We start from the raw sequence: 18,291 nt of genomic DNA on the forward strand, positions 1-18,291 counted from the left end.
GGCAAGAAATGATGTGGCTTATTACCTGGCCATTACTGCGGGAGCTTGTCAGTTTGCTGCCTTGTAATTTGAGAGACACGTGGATCAAATCCTAACTAAGTTTGTGTTCAGAATGTACACGTTAAAGTAATAGAATGTAGGAGCCATATGTTCTTCTAGGGAGAGACATGGGCATCCTACTGGCAGGCTGAGAAGGACTGAATTACGAAAATCAAAGTGAAGTCCATTTCTCCTCTTTCACATTGCTGGATGTGGAAGCAAACAAAAATGTGTTTGCATCTCTGGTCGTGAGATGTGGGAGTCTGCACTGCTGTCATTGCAGCTGTTGTTAGGACGTGTTCTGGCTGCACGACTCAGCTGGGTGTATGCAGCTGTGCAAGGAGGGGCAGAACAGGGCCGCTGCTGGTATAACAAAACAAATGTTTGCTGGCAGCCCCTGAATCTCAGCTCTTGGAGGCTGCCCCATGCTGTAAATTAGCTTCTGTTTCTGCCTGGCAGTTGGCACTTGGTTCGTTTGTAGATGCTAATTGTACTCTGATGTTATCAACAGCAGGTAATTGAAACGGGCTTGATGAATTGCTTAATTTCTCATAATAGCTGACTCTTCAAGAGCTGAATGAAGAAGATAAGGGGAACTGGAGAAAATGCAACAGTCCTAGCTTTCTGATTAGTGTTGCAAACCTCCTCCTTCACACGAGTTAGGGAAAATGAGTGAGGCAAAATAGGTTTGAGGCAAAAGTGCCTGTGGGGTGCTTAGTGTTAGAGAGCACTGAGCATGGCATTGATGGCATTTCTGTTAGTGTGACAGAGCACCCAGCAGGGAGGATGAAACTTTGTGTCTGGCTTCCCCTACATTTGTGCAAGGGCTTTTTCAAAGTGCAATGGTAGATGCCTCTAGCAAAGCACAAAGTACATCCCACATCTCTGCTGCAGTTGTAGGGCTGGTCTCGGGGAGATGTGTGGACTTGCGTGAGATCCACTGGTCAGTGACAGGGACAGAAGGGCTCGCGTGGAGAAGTGGGACCTTGAATTGTCCAGGCAGGGAGCAGGGGGAGATGTGAACTCTGGATTCCTGTGGGAGGTGGAGATGTCATCCTTGGTTGTGCTTGGGGAACGTGCTGGCTTCCCAGCTTGTGGTCAGGATTGAGGGAATGTTCCTGTTGCTGTGGAGTTTATCTTAATGTGTTTTATTTCCAGTGGAAGCTAAGCAATGGAGCGTACAGGCTGTTGGTAGATACTGGGAGAGTGCACAGCCGTGTTCAGCCATGAGTGCCTCTAACATGGGGATGGATCTATTTTGAGCAGCACAAGCAAACCTCTAGGGTTCAGAAACAGTTTCATTAGCCTCCGCTCTGAAGCACTTGCTGCTTTCTGGAGAATCACCCCAATTCTTTCTGAGCAAATCCAAGAAAGTAAGGAAATGCAGTCTTGGGAAATGGAAGCTGTCACTTGGTTTTGTTTTTCTTCCTCGTGACAGTTTGATGAGCTGTCTGGGGTTGTCCGTATTGTCTCCTCCCATTTTTTCAAGCCCCTTGTCATTGCGCAGACCACATCCATTTACTGGATGAAAGAGCTTGATTCGCGTTCTGTGATGTTTCTTCTAAGTGCCTGTATGGTCAGTGTGATCTGGCTTTGTGTTACTCAGCACTATTACAGAAAAGTGGTACAGAAGTGCTGAGATGAGATAAATATCAGCACTTACAGGGAACTGCTAAACCTGTGGTAGTTGTTTTAACTCATCCCAGAATGAAACAAGCACTGCTGCAGAAGGAAGTGACTTGCTCTTGTTCTTCAGCCTTCGTGGGTTCTCACTTGCATTTTTAATTCTCTTACTGTTTTGCTGACTCAAACCCAGTCACGTTGGGACTAGAAAGTTCATCTTAATATGATTATGTCTTACAGGAGCTTTGAATTTAATGATACATTCAGCATGCAATCCCAGAAAATAATTGTTTAAAAAAAAATGTTTTGTTGCAGCAGAGAATGTTTTACTTGTTTGGATTTAAGCCTAAACATAACTTTAGGTTGGTATGCTGACTCAGCCAGTCTACACTTTGTATTTGAATAGTTTCCCTAGCTTCTGAGTACAGGATCTCACGTTTCAGCTGTTATTTGGCTATTTTTCTATGTTCCCTCTCTCAGAGTTAAGTTACACTGGAAAAAGAGAACATGCAGTTCTTGTTGAGAAAGCCTATTCCTGTTGTTAAAATACATCCAGTACCAATTAAAAAGTCGAGTCTTAATTGTCTCTTTCATCTAATCCACATGCAAAACAAAACCTCATACAAAATAACCATGCTGACAGGCAAAAAATGTATCTAAACGTGTGTTTCCAAGCCAGAATGTTAGAGTTGGCCTCTTTGCTGAAGCAACAGAATTTTCTGTTTGCATTTCACTGATTTAGATGGAAAGCTCTCTTAAGTGTACTATCTAATGCTGAGCAAGACAGGCGCAGAATATAACATAGCCCAGCTGCTGTAGTGCTCTGCAGGGAGATATAATGCACTCTGTGACTCGGTAAGCAGAAGGTAATGGACTGAGGGCAACTCACAAGTTACTGAGCCCTTCACAACAAGGAGATCTGGAGTTTAACCAGAAGTCTCAGACTGTCAACCTTTGCAAAGCAGATGGTGTCTCTAAATGCCAAGGCTCCATGTAGAGCGCTGGCTTTTCAGCCTCTGCAGAGCTTATTAACAGTTCCTGTTGTGATGCTGAGAGTACTCTTCAGATTATTATTAAAACACAGTTTAAGTCTCTCCCTAGGTGCTTATCATCTTTTTGCAGTTACAAGAGAACTTCTATGCCTCTCTTTTACGTGCTTGCTGCTCAAAGTTGGATGGGCTGCCTGTATTAAGGTAGCGGCACATATGCTTCATTTTGGTCTCTGGAACCTTGCTTTATTTGCAAATAAAGAGTATTATAGAACATTTAGTCTAGTTCCACTGATAGTCATTTCAAATCCCCAAGTAACTTGTAGGAGAAAGTAAAAGTCAGTGTTGTATTCATAGACAGGGAGAAGCTTTGTGTGTCAGATTAACCCTTGGCAGATGCTGAAGCTGCGGTACCCCCAAAGACTCAGCTCTGCATTTCTGTGAAGTGTGTGTATCTTGAGGTGTGCCATGGCGGAGGGGAAAAGAGTGTCTACTTAGGATGTACAAACAGAGGGCTGATTATTCTCAGGTAAGCACAACTGTTAGTTTTTCTTACTCATCACAGCAAATTCACTAAAAAGTACAGTAATAAGATGATGACATTCTGATTCTGCTTGAAGAAAGTTTTTGCATTACAAAAAACTGCTTTTTCAGCATCTGTACTTCAAAACATTTAAGAGACTTTCTTGGGTGATCAATCTTTAATTTTCAGGTCATCATTAAAAAATTCAATAAAACACACACAAAATGTCAAACACTGGATTTAACAATGTCAAGACTAAGAATGTAAAAACAATTACCTGAGAATTTCTGCAGAGATCTTTTTAGTACTGAAACTACCCCTCCAAAACCCAAACAAGAATAACCTCCTGAAAACCTTCACATCTTTCTCTCTCCCTAATATTCCAGGTGAAGGGGAGTTGTTTGAGGGGGTAGTGTGTTCATGCATCAATTCTTATTCTGAAGTGTTGCACCTCGGTTAAGGTAAAACTGCAATATTCAGCTTGTAAAATTAGAATTATATTAATTTCATTGAATATGGTCTTGGGAATATGTCAAAATTGTTACATTCCTGCCCATAGGATTAGTATGTATTTCTAAATTTTAGCTACCTTTTTTCAGTCATTGTTGTGTCTTCCATCATATTTACCTTTGTAAAGTACTTACTAGAAAATTCAGTGAGCCGTGATGTCAAATTCAGAAGATGGCTCAGAGAATCCGGTGGTGCCTCTAAACACCGCCTCCTAGAAGCAGCACAAAATGCTGGGAGATGAGGGGGTGTTCGAGTGCTCCGTGCTGGACTTGCAGGGTGCAAAGTTGGTTTGAGTTTGCAGCTTGTTCCCTTTAGAGGGTACTGGGGCAATGTAGTGAAGATGCAGGCGAGCATCATGAGGAGCCAAAGTCACAAAATGGTTGTTACGTTGTCCCCGGTTCCTGAAGGACTGGGGAACTCGCCCGAGACCCCCTTCCCTCATCTCTCACTGCCCACAGGCATCCGCCAGCCGCAGGGCGTTGCGTCGGAGCACGCCCAGGCGGCGGGTGCTGTCAGGCTCTCCGGTCAGCACCGAGAAGGGCGCTGGGATGTTGTTCTCCCACCCTGTAGGTGGGAGACCTACAAAACCACTTTTTTTTCAACTTTCAACATGTTTGCATTTCATTCCAAAAGAGCAGCTTCAGTCAAGAGCAATGTTATTTTAGTCTACGCTGCGGGCTGTAGCACAGCTGTGACTCCACCTCGACTGAAAGGTTTGTTCTGCTTTGGCTGATACTAACAGGAGACTGAAGCTCCCTTTAACTTCTGCTCTAACCCGCTTCTGGGCTCCAGCACAGGAACTGCAATCACTGTTTCAAAGTTAGTCTGACATTTTCCCTCTTCCCTTATCAATTTGTTGCCTGGATTGGAAAATCAGTGATTTAATAGGCAGAACACAATTGCTTTGCTGATGCTCTATACAAATATTCTACACAGTTCTATCTGTATTCATCATTAAGGAAAGAAAAAAGAGCTTGTGCATGAATGTAATTTGCACTAATTTTGTAGCATTACATGATACACGGCAGTAAAGGCTATCTCCTTGTCTCCCCCTCATGTCTGCTAGATTCTGGGCTTGGGTCTGTTCTGCCATATTCTTTATATGCTATTTCAAGGATATAGTCCAGCTGCTTGACCAGAAGACTGTCTGCTATGCAGTCAATGATTATAGCTGTAAGAATGAGTCAGAATGCTGATGTTTTGAAGTGACAGTGTACTTCGGGATCCTTCTTCCTTACATGGCCACAACAGATGGATGACAGCTCTAACAAACTAATGCAATAGCAGTTTCTGTGGTGTACTGGGTCTGGCTGGGATGTTAACTTTCCCTGCAGCAGCCCACACAGTGCTGTGCTCTGCACGTGTAGCTAGCACAGCCCTGGTATCACACCAGTGTTGTGTCTGCTGCTGAGCAGTGCTGGCACCGCATCAGGACTCCCTGCAACCCCCCCAGAGCCAGCGGGCTGGGGGTGGGCAGGAGGGGAGGAAGGAACATCACCAGGGCAGCTGACCTAAACCAACCATATTCCATATTCCATACCATATGATGTCACACTCAGCAATAAAAGGTGGAAAAAGGAAGAGAGGAGGGGTGGGCTCATGTGAAAACGTCAGTCCTCCCAAGCCATGGCTACGTGCATTGAGGCTCTGCTGCAAGGATGTGGTCAAGCATCGCTCGTTGGTGGGAAGTAGAGAGTAATTTCTTTCCTCTGCACTTCCACACTTGTTGTTTTGGTTTTTTTTTCCCTCCACTTTTCCTCTTTTCCTTTTTTCCCTTTAGTTAAATTGTTTAATTAATAATAATTTTGCTGATGTTGCTGACTTCAGTTACTCTCCCAGAAAAGCTGTAGAAGCTTAGAGTAACTAGAGGAATCTGTGATTCAACTAAGAGGGATGAAAGATGTGCCCTGAGGTGCTGAATCCAGTCTCCTGTTATTGCACATGCCATGTAATATTAACACTGATTCATAAACTAAGCAATCCCGTTTTAACACTAACGTTTTGGTTGCTTCTATACTACTATACTGTATAAAGTTGTATACTACTATACTATACTATAGGGCTATTCTGGAGCTTCAGCACTCTGATGGTCAAAATAATTTCCAGCGTTGATGCCTCTCAGTAGTAACACCAACATTGTTCTCTAAATTGCTAGTCTTTTGCATCCAACGGGAATCACAGTTTGTCTTTCTTTACTGGAGATACATCAGTTCACTGGATAGGTTCTCCTCATTTTATTTCCAAATGGTGATTCCCTGCCCTGTAGTAGAAATTCTTGCTATTAGTCTTGAAGTGCATGTCTTTGCATATTTTACTCTTGAACTTCATTGGTGTTGCTCTAATGTTGAACCATTTGTGTTGCTCTAATGCACAAAGTTGTCCAGTCCTTCCTGCATAATATTCCTATCCTTCCCTGTCCCAGCAGTGCTTGCTTCTTCACTGGTGTTTGTTACATTTCACTGTAGTACTCACTTCATTTGTGCAAAGGCACTACTCAGTAATTTTAAAAATGTTTGTCCTCTTCTCTGCTTTCTGACTCTTACATAAAGGGTATCTCATCATAGAACAAGGTATCTAGACAGTCAGCTGAACTCAATTTTGCTTTTAGCCTGATTTCTGTTCTCCTTCCCTTTTACCGTCACTTCAAGCTGAGTGCTTTCCTACACTTGATTCCTCCAAGGAGGTTCAAAGCAGCTCTGGTGGAGAACTGCCTGTCTCACCTCCTTGAGGAATCTGTCTGTTTAGTAGTAAGAGATTAGGAAATGTTTACTTGTTCGCTCATTTTGGAAACCCTGGGTTTTCAGATATTTTGCAATGAGCTATGTGTTTAGCTTTCTCACAGGTGGGGCTGCTGTGTTATGTCATGCTGGCACGTGGAGGTGCTGGCTAGAAGAAAAACCACATCAGGGATGGAGCTGGGAGTGTGAACTCCCGCATCCTTGAGGCAGTGCTGGTTCTGCCTGCTTCCAGCTCAGATACCGCCTGCTGCATTCAGGGGAGAAATTTAGCTAATTCCGTCTTCTGTAGTTGCTGCAGCAATGGGACATTTTTACAGTGACGCTTTTCACAGTTTCTAGCTTATTTAGCTTTGTGTCCAGTCCAGTTCCACACCCTGCAGTCACTGGGTGGTTTTTCTGCAGAAGTCGGTGCCCTTTCCTGGGAGCACTCAGCTGTGTGTAGCAGCTTGCGAGCCCAGCACATCACTGAGCTCAGTGCAGCTCATCCTTGCTGCCACTGCATCCCCTCGTCACACTGCAGGGAAACAGCAGCGTGTGTCAGGCAGAGAGCTGATGATCAGGTGGAGCAGAGCTGAGGGAGAAGTGGGCAAGGAGCTGGGCAAAGACACCAGGGAGCCGATCCCCTCTGCTGTCAGCTCTGCATTTGATCACAATTGCGGTGAGGGAATTCTTTACTCAGAGGGTGGCGAGGCACTGGGACAGGTTGCTCAGAGAAGCTGTGGATGCCCCATCCCTGGAAGTGTTCAAGGCCGGGTTGGATGGGGCTTTGGGCAGCCTGGTCTAGTGGGAGGTGTCCCTGCCCGTGGCAGGGGGGTTGGAGTTAGGCGATCTTTTAGGTCCCTTCCCACCCAAACTGTTCTATGATTCTATGATTTCCAGGCCTGTTCATGAGTGCAAAGGAGCCACACACATTCACAGGCGAAGTCCCATTAAAGCACAAGTTATAACGTTGGCACGAACTGGGGTGTTTTGACCTGTGCTGTGAACAGACATTTCAGCCATGTCTGCTCAGGCAGGTGTGGCTCCCAGGCCTCCTCTCCACGCGTGTCTTGGGCTGCTGGAGCTGCACGGGAACATGCTGCTCTGATGGGTGGTTCTGCCCTGTTTTGTATTTTCCTAAGCAGTAATTCAGTGTTTTTGTCAGGTCAGCTGGGAAGGGTTTTTTTGTTTTTTTTTTTTCTTCTGTCAGGGTTGGGCACAGCCAGTGGGAGATGTGTGATGGTCTTCAGTGTCTTTGGGTGAGACATGGACCTGCGTTTGCCAGGGAACTTTCTGCTCCTGGGAGAAACGGTGCTGTGCCAGGAGGGAAGATCACATCTTTGTGGGGCTATCTGCTGCTGCTGCATGGTCTCTGTAGGCCTCCCTGTTTCTTTGCCTTCCTCAGCAAGGCATGGTTTCTCTGCTCTTCCATCTGTTTCTGTGCTTGCCTTATTGAGCTTCCGTAGTGTAGGTTGTTTTAGTTACCGCTTCCACTTTGCCAAGTGTAATAAATTGGGCTGTGCCTCCAGACACGTTTGAGCTTTCAGGTGCAAGTTGGGCAGTGTGGAGGTCTGCAGCAGGGCCCACTGCAGCACAGAGATGTTGATGTTCCGGACACCCGAACTGTTCTGTGGCCTTTGAATGAAGAGCTGTCTTTTCTTTTTGTATCCTTTCTGGGGGACATCCTAGGGGACCACTCTTTGCAGGTCTGAATCATCAATAGATGAGGGCTTTGGGACTGGGCATTACATGTTTTTATTCTGGCTTTGTTTAAAGAGGTGGAGAGTAAAGGCAGTTGTCTCAAATGAAAAGTCTGGAGTATGCAGAGCTCTGATCAGATTCACTAGTGTTTGGCCTCTGGATTATTGACCATGGTCATTTACACCGTCTTTGTGGTGTTGCATAGCCTGAGCTTCAGTGGGATGTTATGGTCCACCTTTCCCTGGAGCAAGGCTCTTCCTGCTGTCTTTTCCTTGGTTTTGGCTCCAAACATCACCACCCTTCTGTTCAGCTCATTGTCTGCTCCAGACTATAGTCTGTATGGTGCTATTTACCAAACAGACACTAGTCACTATTGCAGACAAGCCTCTGCTGGATGCAGAAACATGACTTCTCCCACAGCAAAGCCCTGATCTGACCCTGGCTCTGTCCCAGCTTCCTGCCTGTGGCCGGTTGTTCTCCTACCCATGAAACCCAGCCTTGGCCAAGAATGTTTGTCTTCTGTGCCTCGACTCATTTACAGGAGTGGGCCCTTCCTTTTGCTTGTGTAGGAGAGGCTTTCTGATTGCTGTTATTGTGTGGATGTCCCAAGGCTGGGCAGGACAGATCTCACTGCAGAGTGGAGGCTGCTTTATGTCTTTTGTTGGTGCTGTGTCACCCACTAACCTACTTCCTAGCACAGAGGAGATAAAAAGAGTGCCTCAGAAAGCGATCTGGTTCTCATGTAGGATGCAACACAGTGTATGGAAGCAACCCCTTGTAATATTAGGACAATTCAAACAATGACAAAATGTTGGCTGCGCCTGTAACCTCTAGTGTAGAACTGGATCAAGCGTGGAACCCTTGCCTCCATTCTCAGGGTGAAATGTGGTCTCTGTGAGTGGAGTAAGAGCAGTACCCTGTGTTTCCACGTGCTGGCACTCATGTCAAGTGGTGGTCAAGAAAACAACAGCATGTAGGGTGCACAAGGAACAAAGTGAGAAAAAAGTAACTTTATCATGCAATTAGGTAAGCTGATAACTAACTCTGTTGGGTTTACATAGCAGGGTTTTAGTAGCGGGGGGGCTGCAGGGGTGGCCTCCCTGAGAAGAGTCCAGAAGCTACCCCATATTAGATAAGGGCCAGTTTCAGCCGGCTCCAAAAGGGACCCACTGCTGGCCAGAGCTGAGCTAGGGAGCAGCGCTGGTTGGGCCTCTGGGAGAGCAGATCGAAGAAAGGGAAATACCTGCTGTGCTACAGCAGCTGGGAGAGAGGAGAGAGACCCAGCCCTGCAGCCCCCAGGTCAGTGCAGCAGGAGGCAGGAGGTGCTCCAGGCTCACAGCAGCAGTTCCCCTGCGGCCTGGGGAGAGGCCCCTGGTGGAGCAGGCTGTCCCCCTGCAGCCCACGGGTCCCACACGGAGCAGATCTCCATGCTGCAGCCCGTGGAGGAGCCCCCGGTGGAGCAGGTGGATGTGGCCTGGAGGAGGCTGCGGCCCATGGAGAGCCCCCGCAGGAGCAGGCCCCGGGCCGGAGCTGCAGCCTGTGGAGAGGAGCCCACGCAGGAGCAGGGGGTCTGGGGGGAGCTGCCACCCGTGGGAGAGCAATAATGATTGACTGTCTCCAGAAGAACACTGCAGAGTTAGAGGGTATACGAGGATAAGCACTTCAGGTATGGATACATTCTTCTTCAAAGAGAGGGTGACTATATTAGTATTGTTACTGTAAGAAGATTTTAGTAATGGAGGACAAAACAGAAAAGCAAATAAAATACTACATCTTGTACAGAAAGCATATTCAGAGCTCCTGTTCACAGGTCTCAATGAAAACAAGATTTGACTGAATTCGAAAGGCAAACATGAATGCTTTCTTGCTTAATCTGTTGTTTGTATATGAGCTTTAAAGTCACCAGGTATCACTGAAGGAAAAAAGTAGGGTAGTTCAAAAACAGAATGGGCGTTTTGTGAAGACAAACTGTCCGGTTGTCGTAAATGTCTGTATTGTGTGTAATAGAAAACCTTTGAGATATGCCTGGTAGGAGTTAGGAACAAGTTCCCTTGAGAAAGGCTGCGCTGCCTCGGCCGTGCCAGGTATGCCTCGGGGTGCTGTGGGGAAGGGATGGGGTTCCCTGCAGAGAGCATGGGCAAAGAGCCAGGCCACGGGCTGCTAAAGGACAGGTTGCAGAAAAGTCCTGGCATAGCAAGGTGTTGCAGAAGGGTCACCGTGATAGACTGGTTTCTTTGAACCCGTTTCTGCTGTTTTTCAGGAATCATTCACCAGATGAAAGGTGACTATGACACTGCGCTGCGGCTGCATAAGACACATCTGTCCATAGCCCAGGAGCTGAGTGATTATGCGGCCCAGGGCCGGGCCTATGGCAACATGGGCAATGCTTACAACGCTCTGGGCATGTATGACCAAGCTGTCAAGTACCATCGGCAGGAGCTGCAGATTTCTATGGAAGTAAATGACCGAGCCTCTCAAGCATCTACACATGGGAACTTAGCAGTTGCCTATCAAGCGCTGGGTGCCCATGACCGTGCTCTGCAGCACTACCAAAATCATCTCAACATTGCCCGGGAGCTGCGAGACATCCAGAGTGAAGCACGGGCCCTCAGCAATTTAGGCAACTTCCACTGCTCACGAGGAGAGTTTGTGCAGGCTGCACCTTACTACGAGCAGTACCTGCGCTTGTCCCCAGAGCTACAGGACATGGAAGGGGAGGGTAAAGTTTGCCATAACCTTGGTTATGCCCATTACTGCCTTGGGAACTACGAAGAGGCTGTTAAGTACTATGAGCAGGATCTTGCCTTAGCAAAGGATCTTCATGACAAGCTGAGCCAAGCCAAAGCTTATTGCAACCTGGGCCTGGCCTTCAAAGCCTTGATGGACTTCGGCAAAGCAGAGGAGTGTCAGAAGTATCTGTTGTCCCTGGCACAGTCTCTGAACAATTCCCAGGCCAAATTCCGAGCTCTGGGGAACTTGGGGGATATTTTTGTCTGTAAAAAAGACGTAAGTGGTGCAATAAAATTTTATGAGCAGCAGTTGAGCTTAGCCCATCATGTTAAAGATAGGAGATTGGAAGCCAGCGCCTATGCAGCCTTGGGCTCTGCATACAGAATGATACAGAAGTGTGATAAGGCTTTAGGTTACCATACACAGGAGCTGGAGGTGTACCAGGAGCTGGGTGATGTGTCAGGTGAATGCAGAGCACACGGTCACCTTGCTGCAGTATACATGTCACTTGGGAAGTACACTATGGCATTCAAGTGTTACGAAGAACAACTGGATCTTGGGCAGAAGTTGAAGGACCCCAGCATAGAAGCCCAAGTCTATGGTAACATGGGCATTACCAAGATGAACATGAATGTCATGGAGGAAGCTATTGGCTACTTTGAACAGCAGCTGGCCATGCTGCAGCAGCTCAGCGGAAATGAATCTGTGTTAGATCGAGGCCGAGCATATGGGAACCTGGGAGATTGTTATGAAGCTCTGGGAGATTTTGAGGAAGCTATAAAGTATTATGAACAGTACCTGTCGGTGGCTCAAAGCCTGAACCGCATGCAAGATCAGGCAAAGGCCTACCGGGGCCTGGGCAATGGACACAGGTAAGGATCGCTGCATGTGTATTGCAACAAAAGGAAGTGAAATGCAGTCTGTTAAAGCACACAGAAAGGCATCTGTTGTTCAGTATTGCCAAGTGTTATACTCCGGATGCAGCCTGCCTGATCCTGGTTCAGGTGAGTTCCTGTGAGCCCACCTGGTGCTCAGGCTGTGCACATGAACTTGTGCTTGAGTCCCTGAAGGCACTGGAAGCCAGCGGGCTGCTGGGAGGAGCGTGTGCATGGGAGCGTTCCTATCTGTGCACACCTGTGCTTGCCTAGAGGCACTGGCGGGAGGTGTGCTTGTGTGTGTCGAGGGGAAACATTGATATAACAGAGGAGAGAGGTATGGGATGCACGCAGAAATGTGAGAAGGTGGCCTGTGTCCGTACCTGCATAGAGCACAGCATGGGGAAGGCTGCGTGCTACGTAGGGAGCATGTGGGAATGCACAGATGGGAACTGGAGTAGAGCTGAGTGTGAGGGAAAGGGAGATAACAGGCTGTGGGGCTGAAGTGTGCATGCGAACTGGTTATCAGTGAAGCTTGGCTGGCTTGCTGGGGGCGGTCTAGATATGCAGTAGAGGGCAGGGAGGTTGATGTCTAGACAAGTGAAAATGGGTGCATTGTGTTAATGGCAGGATGTGTTTGTGTGGCCATTGTGTACATGCACAGGGGTATGGCGTAGGACCAAGTAACGGAGTCCTCTGGATGCTTGGAAGAAAATGATTTTGTCTCTGCTACTGGCTCAAATAATGGAGCTGATGTTGCTCTGTCCTTGGAGCAAGAAGTTTATAGGGTAGCAGAGGAAGGATGGTGATTCAAAGACACTGAGCATGACTCCTAGGGAGAAAACATTTGTCTTTGCCTGAAAGATTTGAGATGGCCTCTAGAGGAAGTGGCAAAACATTATATTTCAAGAAAACACTGGCAAAATCAATGCTGTTTTCTTCCCTTGTAGAGCTATGGGAAGTTTGCAGCAGGCTCTGGTATGCTTTGAGAAGAGGCTTGTGGTGGCACATGAGTTGGGGGAGGCGTTTAACAAAGCCCAGGCCTATGGGGAGCTGGGGAGCCTGCACAGCCAGCTGGGGAATTACGAACAAGCCATTTCTTGCCTGGAACGCCAGCTGAACATTGCTCGAGAGATGAAGGACCGAGCTCTGGAGAGTGATGCTGCCTGCGGCCTTGGTGGGGTCTATCAGCAGATGGGAGAGTATGACACAGCCCTGCAGTATCACCAGCTAGACCTGCAGATTGCGGAGGAGACCAACAATCCCACTTGCCAAGGCCGAGCCTACGGGAACCTGGGCCTGACCTACGAGTCCTTGGGCACCTACGAGAGGGCGGTAGTTTATCAGGAACAGCACCTCAGCATTGCAGCACAAATGAACGATCTTGTAGCCAAAACTGTATCCTACAGCAGTCTGGGAAGGACTCATCATGCCTTGCAGAACTACTCTCAGGCTGTGATGTACCTGCAGGAAGGTAAGAGGCTGAATCCTCCAACATAGCACGTTGTGATAGATGTAGGGGAGTAGGAGGGAGGCCTGAGCACTTGGAGAGAAGTGAGGTACTGTGAGCGTGGCGCTATTAGAATGGGTTTGACAGTGACTTAGATGCAAACGCTCTTGCAGACATACATAGCTACTGTCGAGCATCCATGTGAGTAGCTACACAAGCAAGTTGTTCTGGTCAGCACGCCATGTCAGTCAGAGCTTTCCTGGCATCCTGTGAAGAGAGTGTTGTGCAGAGCAGTCTCTTCCTTCCTGGGGGCTTCCCATCCAGCTCTGAGCTTGAATCCAGACTGCATCTAATGTGTCTTTGTAAAGCCTGCTTGTGCCTGAGCATTGAAGGTGTAAGCCCTCTCTGTAGATAGCACTGCATCCCAGGAATTGGCTGCATGGGTAAGGACATACCCATCCAAAAATAAGTCTGGAACTAATGTGTGCTGAGCTGCGCTTTGCTGCTCACCACCTGGCTTTTCTTTCTGAGCTCCAATGGGAGTGAGACCAGATGGGTGAGTGTCCTGTAAGCTGATAGTGAAAACAACTCTTGTTTGGTCGGGAGGTGCAGCCCTCGGTGTTCAGAAGCCATCTGCCTGCTGCTGAGCGCCAGGACCAGCGCAGGCCTCCGGCTTGTGCTGCTGAAAAAGATTCCAGCATGCAAGCAGCATTTGTTCAGGGCGGTAGCTCTCAGATGGAGGAGATGAGCAATGCAGTTGGAGCGTATAAAGTTGGAAGCTGAAGGATTAATTATATCAGCTAGTCTCATTTTTTTTGAAACTGACTTTGACAGGATTCCAACAACCTGAGGGAGTTCAATTATATTAGAAGGAGATAAATTATGTGCAGCTCCTTTTCCCTGTGTGATGAAAGATTCCTGAAAAAAAAAAAAAGTAAATGCTGGTTGCTGCTGAGATGCATGGTCACACCCAGGCCTCCCCTTCTCCAGTCTGTAGGAAACAAAGTAGATAAGAGCATCCTTGTTGGCAGCAGCAGGGCCCATGGAGGTGAGAGGCTTGGAGTGTGATGGAAGCAGGGGACAAACAAGAAGGTGCTGCTGGAAGTAAAATGCGCTTTATGTCGCTCATGCCAGGACCCTGCCCTCTGTTCGGGCTCAGTAGAGAAACCATGTAGAACCTTCCAGGATGCTGGAATAGCTAGTGGGAAATGAACAAGTAATGTGGCAAGAGCCTCTTCTCTGGTAATGTTTGGCAGTTCAGTGTGGTTTTGATTGTCTGGGTGGCTTTTAAGTCAAACAAGTTACAAGTCAAACTTCCTGGTAGAAGAGTACAGAGTGTCTTGGGATTGCACCTTAACCTCACGTGGGTTGTGTCTTGGTCCATGGAAACGTCTGTCTTGCTTAGGCACCTCTCATGCAGGTGTTGATTCGGGCGTAAGCAGGCGCTGCCTAGCAGTGCTGCAGCTGACATCTCACTGCTCTCCAGCACCGCTGCCTGCCTGCCACAGGCACCAGGGAGGCAAGTGGCCCACCTGAGCCGCCATCCCCCCAGGCAGCTGAGGCGGGAGGAATGTTCCACCTGGAGGCTAAAGCCACTTCTCCCTCCAGCCCTCTCTCACTATGACTGCTTTTCAGGACTGAGGCTGGCAGAGCAGCTGGGACGCAGAGAAGATGAAGCCAAAATCCGCCATGGCCTTGGCCTTTCCCTCTGGGCAAGTGGGAACCTGGAGGAGTCTCAGCACCAGGTATTCCATGGCCTGCCCCATGCTTGTGAGTCCTGTGGGTCATTTCTGTCATAGGGGGAGGAAATGTCTGGTGCATCCTGGGACAGGGTCTATGATGCACTGAGCCCATGTGCCTTCTTGTTGCATCCCCCAGCCCCCTGCCCTCAGCCAGCGATGCTGACATCCTGAGGGGCTGTCTGAGGCTGACCCCCCCCATCTGTGGCTATGGTGGCCCCTGGATCCTGCTCTCCTAGTCAGCACTATCTGCTGCATCTGTTTAGGGAGTCACCATGGCTGTTTTCCCCCCACCAGTTGTACCGGGCCTCGGCACTGTTTGAAACTATCCGACATGAGGTACAGCTGAGCACAGATTACAAGCTGTCACTCTTCGACCTGCAGACATCTTCCTATCAGGCCCTGCAACGAGTACTTGTCAGCCTAGGTAAGAGACACCATCGCCTGCTGGGTCTGAACTCCAAGCTTGTGCCACAGTTTGACTAAAGATGCAGGGAGACAGTTCGTGCTACAACCTTTGCTCTTACCTGTCTGATGAAGCACAGCGTTTGTTTGCCAGGACAGAAGTAAGGGTCTCTTTGGGTTTCAGGCACCTGTGGATAGTCTTCCATGCTTTCTCCAGTCATTTGACTTTGTGACTCATTTCCCCATACATCATGTTAGTGCTTGCAGCCAAGATGATCTGTGGGACCATAGTCCAGTGCTGGACTGCTCTTTCCAGAAATAAATGCTGTGATGCTGTTTCACTAGGTTTGTGTTTGAGCTGGGATAGCACCTGTCCCTGCACTTGTCACTGCAGAACATGTTGGTGTCAGGTCTGAGAGATGACTTTGTCTTTTCAGGTCACCATGAAGAAGCTTTGGCAGTAGCAGAGAGAGGACGAACAAGGGCGTTTGCTGATCTGCTCGTGGAACGCCAGACTGGGCAGCAGGACTCTGATCCCTATTCTCCGGTGACCATTGACCAGGTCCTGGAGACAGTGAATGGCCAGAGGGGACTCGTTCTCTACTACTCACTGGCAGCAGGTTACCTGTACAGCTGGCTGCTGGCTCCTGGGGCAGGTGAGGTCCCTTTTGGAGGTGAGAGCCTATGAACAAAAGCAATCCTTTGGATCCAGAACCTTGGAGCTAAATAGACAGGAAATGGTGGCATAGCCACAGCAGTAATGACATAGAAGTTCTTATTCAGGATTTTGAAATTCATCTGGAGATGGAAATGTCTCAGGTGTTTAATATTTCCATTTTTCAACCTCTAATCTGTATGTTTTTCCCACAGAGCAATGCAGAGCAGTAATGGGATTCCAGGTGCCTTGGTCTGTGAGAATCTTTAATGCATAAGAATGCTTACTTTAATTATATTTCTGTGCTTTATCGTTCCAAAAGCTTTTGGCATTTATTCACTGAATTGGATTGCAGAAAACAGAAGGGCATCCTTGCTTCCTGATACATCACTGAACTGCCTGATCCTCTGAATTCCGCTCATATGAATGTGGAAATGCTTATCACAGGAGAGCAAGGAGGATTAATTTGAAGAGGATTGCTTTTTGCAGGCAGCTGTTTTTCATTATCTAATAAAATGATGACTGTAAATTTTCATGAGTTCTTTCTGGATATAATTTAATAATTGCAGCCCTTCACCATAACAAAGTGAAAGAGATAAAAAGCACTATTCAGATTACACCAAAAATGCTTTGGGAAGGGAAGCAGACATTCACATATTTCTGACTTCAGATGGGATGACAGTGATTGGAAGATGCTCTTTTAGGGGGTGTCTTGTAATATTATGGTATAAGTTTAAGATGATGTCATCCTGCTATGCATCCTTGGCACTAACTGGCTCTTTAGTTCTGTACTTTGCACAATAAAATGTCACTAATTCTGTAGTATTGAGATCAAGCTGAGTATACTAGAATTATATGGATCAGGAGTGCAGGATTTGCCACTGGCCTTCACAACCAGTCTCCTCCTTGCCCATCTGGGTTGTGTAAAAGTGCAGCTGTGCTCTCCAAGTACATGGGTTTGTGACTGGCTCCTTGAAGGCACTGACAGGTATGAGGAAGGAGAGGGACGCTGGTGCTTTTGTCTTTAACATGCAGGTTTCCTCTTGAACAGCTTTGCTGGGGAGCTCTTCAGCAGTGACTCCATCCCTTCTCATCTCATTACTGCTGGTGGAGAGTAGCTTCAATGACAGCCCAGGATCCTCATTATCCCACTGAAATTGTGCCTTTAGAGCCTCTTCACTGATTCTGTATTTGTGACAAAAGGAGCTGCTTTATTCATTATTCCCCCGCTCTTGATAACTGATCTATGCTGTCAATGCAAACAGGGCATACAAAGCAGCCTTTTGCTGTTGATCACAGGCTGTGGCACTGTAGAGTTGTATCAGAAAGGTTATGGCAGTATGAATGGAGGAAGGTTTTATCTAGAGTATTAGTTGAATTCTTACCAAAACAGCGATTGTTCTTTATAAGTCTTATCCGTTGTGAAATGCTAACATTTAGTATTTTACTATGCATTAATACACCTTTCTTCGTATATAATGTATTTTCATGCATATAAGTAAAATGAAAAACCTTTGTGTGACATGAGAAGGTTCTGCTGTAGTAATAGCATTTTTGTTCAGCATTTGAGGCCATATGTGTTCAATGTATGTGAACAGAGACTATTAATAGGTGTTTTTCATGCATAGCTGTGGAAATGTGACTTACACTGGCGACTTACGCATGCTTGCATGAAAGATGTGCTTTATAATTTATAAGACTGCTGCAATAGCAAATGCATTCTGAGCATCTCATAAAAGCAAAGTACTTTTGAGCTATCATCTGCAAAGTACAAAGCCAGATTTTAAATAACCATTTGTAATTCAGAAGTCTGGAAAAGCCCTGTGGAGACATGGCACAGGATGCATTGCCACAGTTGTACTGGAAATGACAAGTGCTAGGGACTGTTCCGCTTTCCTGGACAGTTTCTGGCAGTGCTCTTCCTCCCCTGCAAAAATAATGTCATGATTCTTTTTCCTTGCAGGAATTCTAAAATTTCATGAGTATTATCTGGGTGACAGCCTGACAGAAAATGCTGGGGACTTCCCTGAAGCCAGCAGTGTGACTTTGCAAACAGTAACAAACTCTGCATTGGAACAGTATGTCTCAAGTGTACGGGAGGCGCTGGGTGTGGATTCATACTATACCCGGTAAGCTGGAGATAGGGTTTAACATCCTGGTTCCCACTTTCTCACCAGAAAGCGATAACAGTTCAACTAATGGGATGAGAAGTCTGAGAAGTGAGAGTGAGAGCAGGGGGAAAATTTTCATTACAGCAACTACAAAATTGTTTTATTCAGGTATCCATGGCTATCTTTCTGCTGGTAATGTCCTTGTCCGTTCTTTGTATGTGAAT

General features: G+C 47.0%; 1 protein-coding gene across 5 annotated transcripts in view; it reads left to right on the forward strand.

Annotated features, from left to right (window-relative positions):
- The window catches only part of TTC28 (tetratricopeptide repeat domain 28), a 167,615-nt gene that overhangs the window by 115,830 nt on the left and 33,494 nt on the right, over positions 1 to 18,291 (forward strand). For all 5 annotated transcript variants that reach the window (XM_080558985.1, XM_080558986.1, XM_080558988.1 and 2 more), the window contains 6 exons: positions 10,363 to 11,704; positions 12,658 to 13,181; positions 14,793 to 14,902; positions 15,194 to 15,323; positions 15,739 to 15,957; positions 17,920 to 18,085. In XM_080558985.1, coding sequence (XP_080415111.1) covers positions 10,363 to 11,704; positions 12,658 to 13,181; positions 14,793 to 14,902; positions 15,194 to 15,323; positions 15,739 to 15,957; positions 17,920 to 18,085 — 2,491 coding nt within the window. The remainder of the gene's footprint in view (positions 1 to 10,362; positions 11,705 to 12,657; positions 13,182 to 14,792; positions 14,903 to 15,193; positions 15,324 to 15,738; positions 15,958 to 17,919; positions 18,086 to 18,291) is intronic.

Source organism: Anser brachyrhynchus (assembly GCF_964034855.1).
Source record: "Anser brachyrhynchus genome assembly, chromosome: 17".
In the NCBI taxonomy this organism is placed as follows: Eukaryota; Metazoa; Chordata; class Aves; order Anseriformes; family Anatidae; genus Anser; species Anser brachyrhynchus.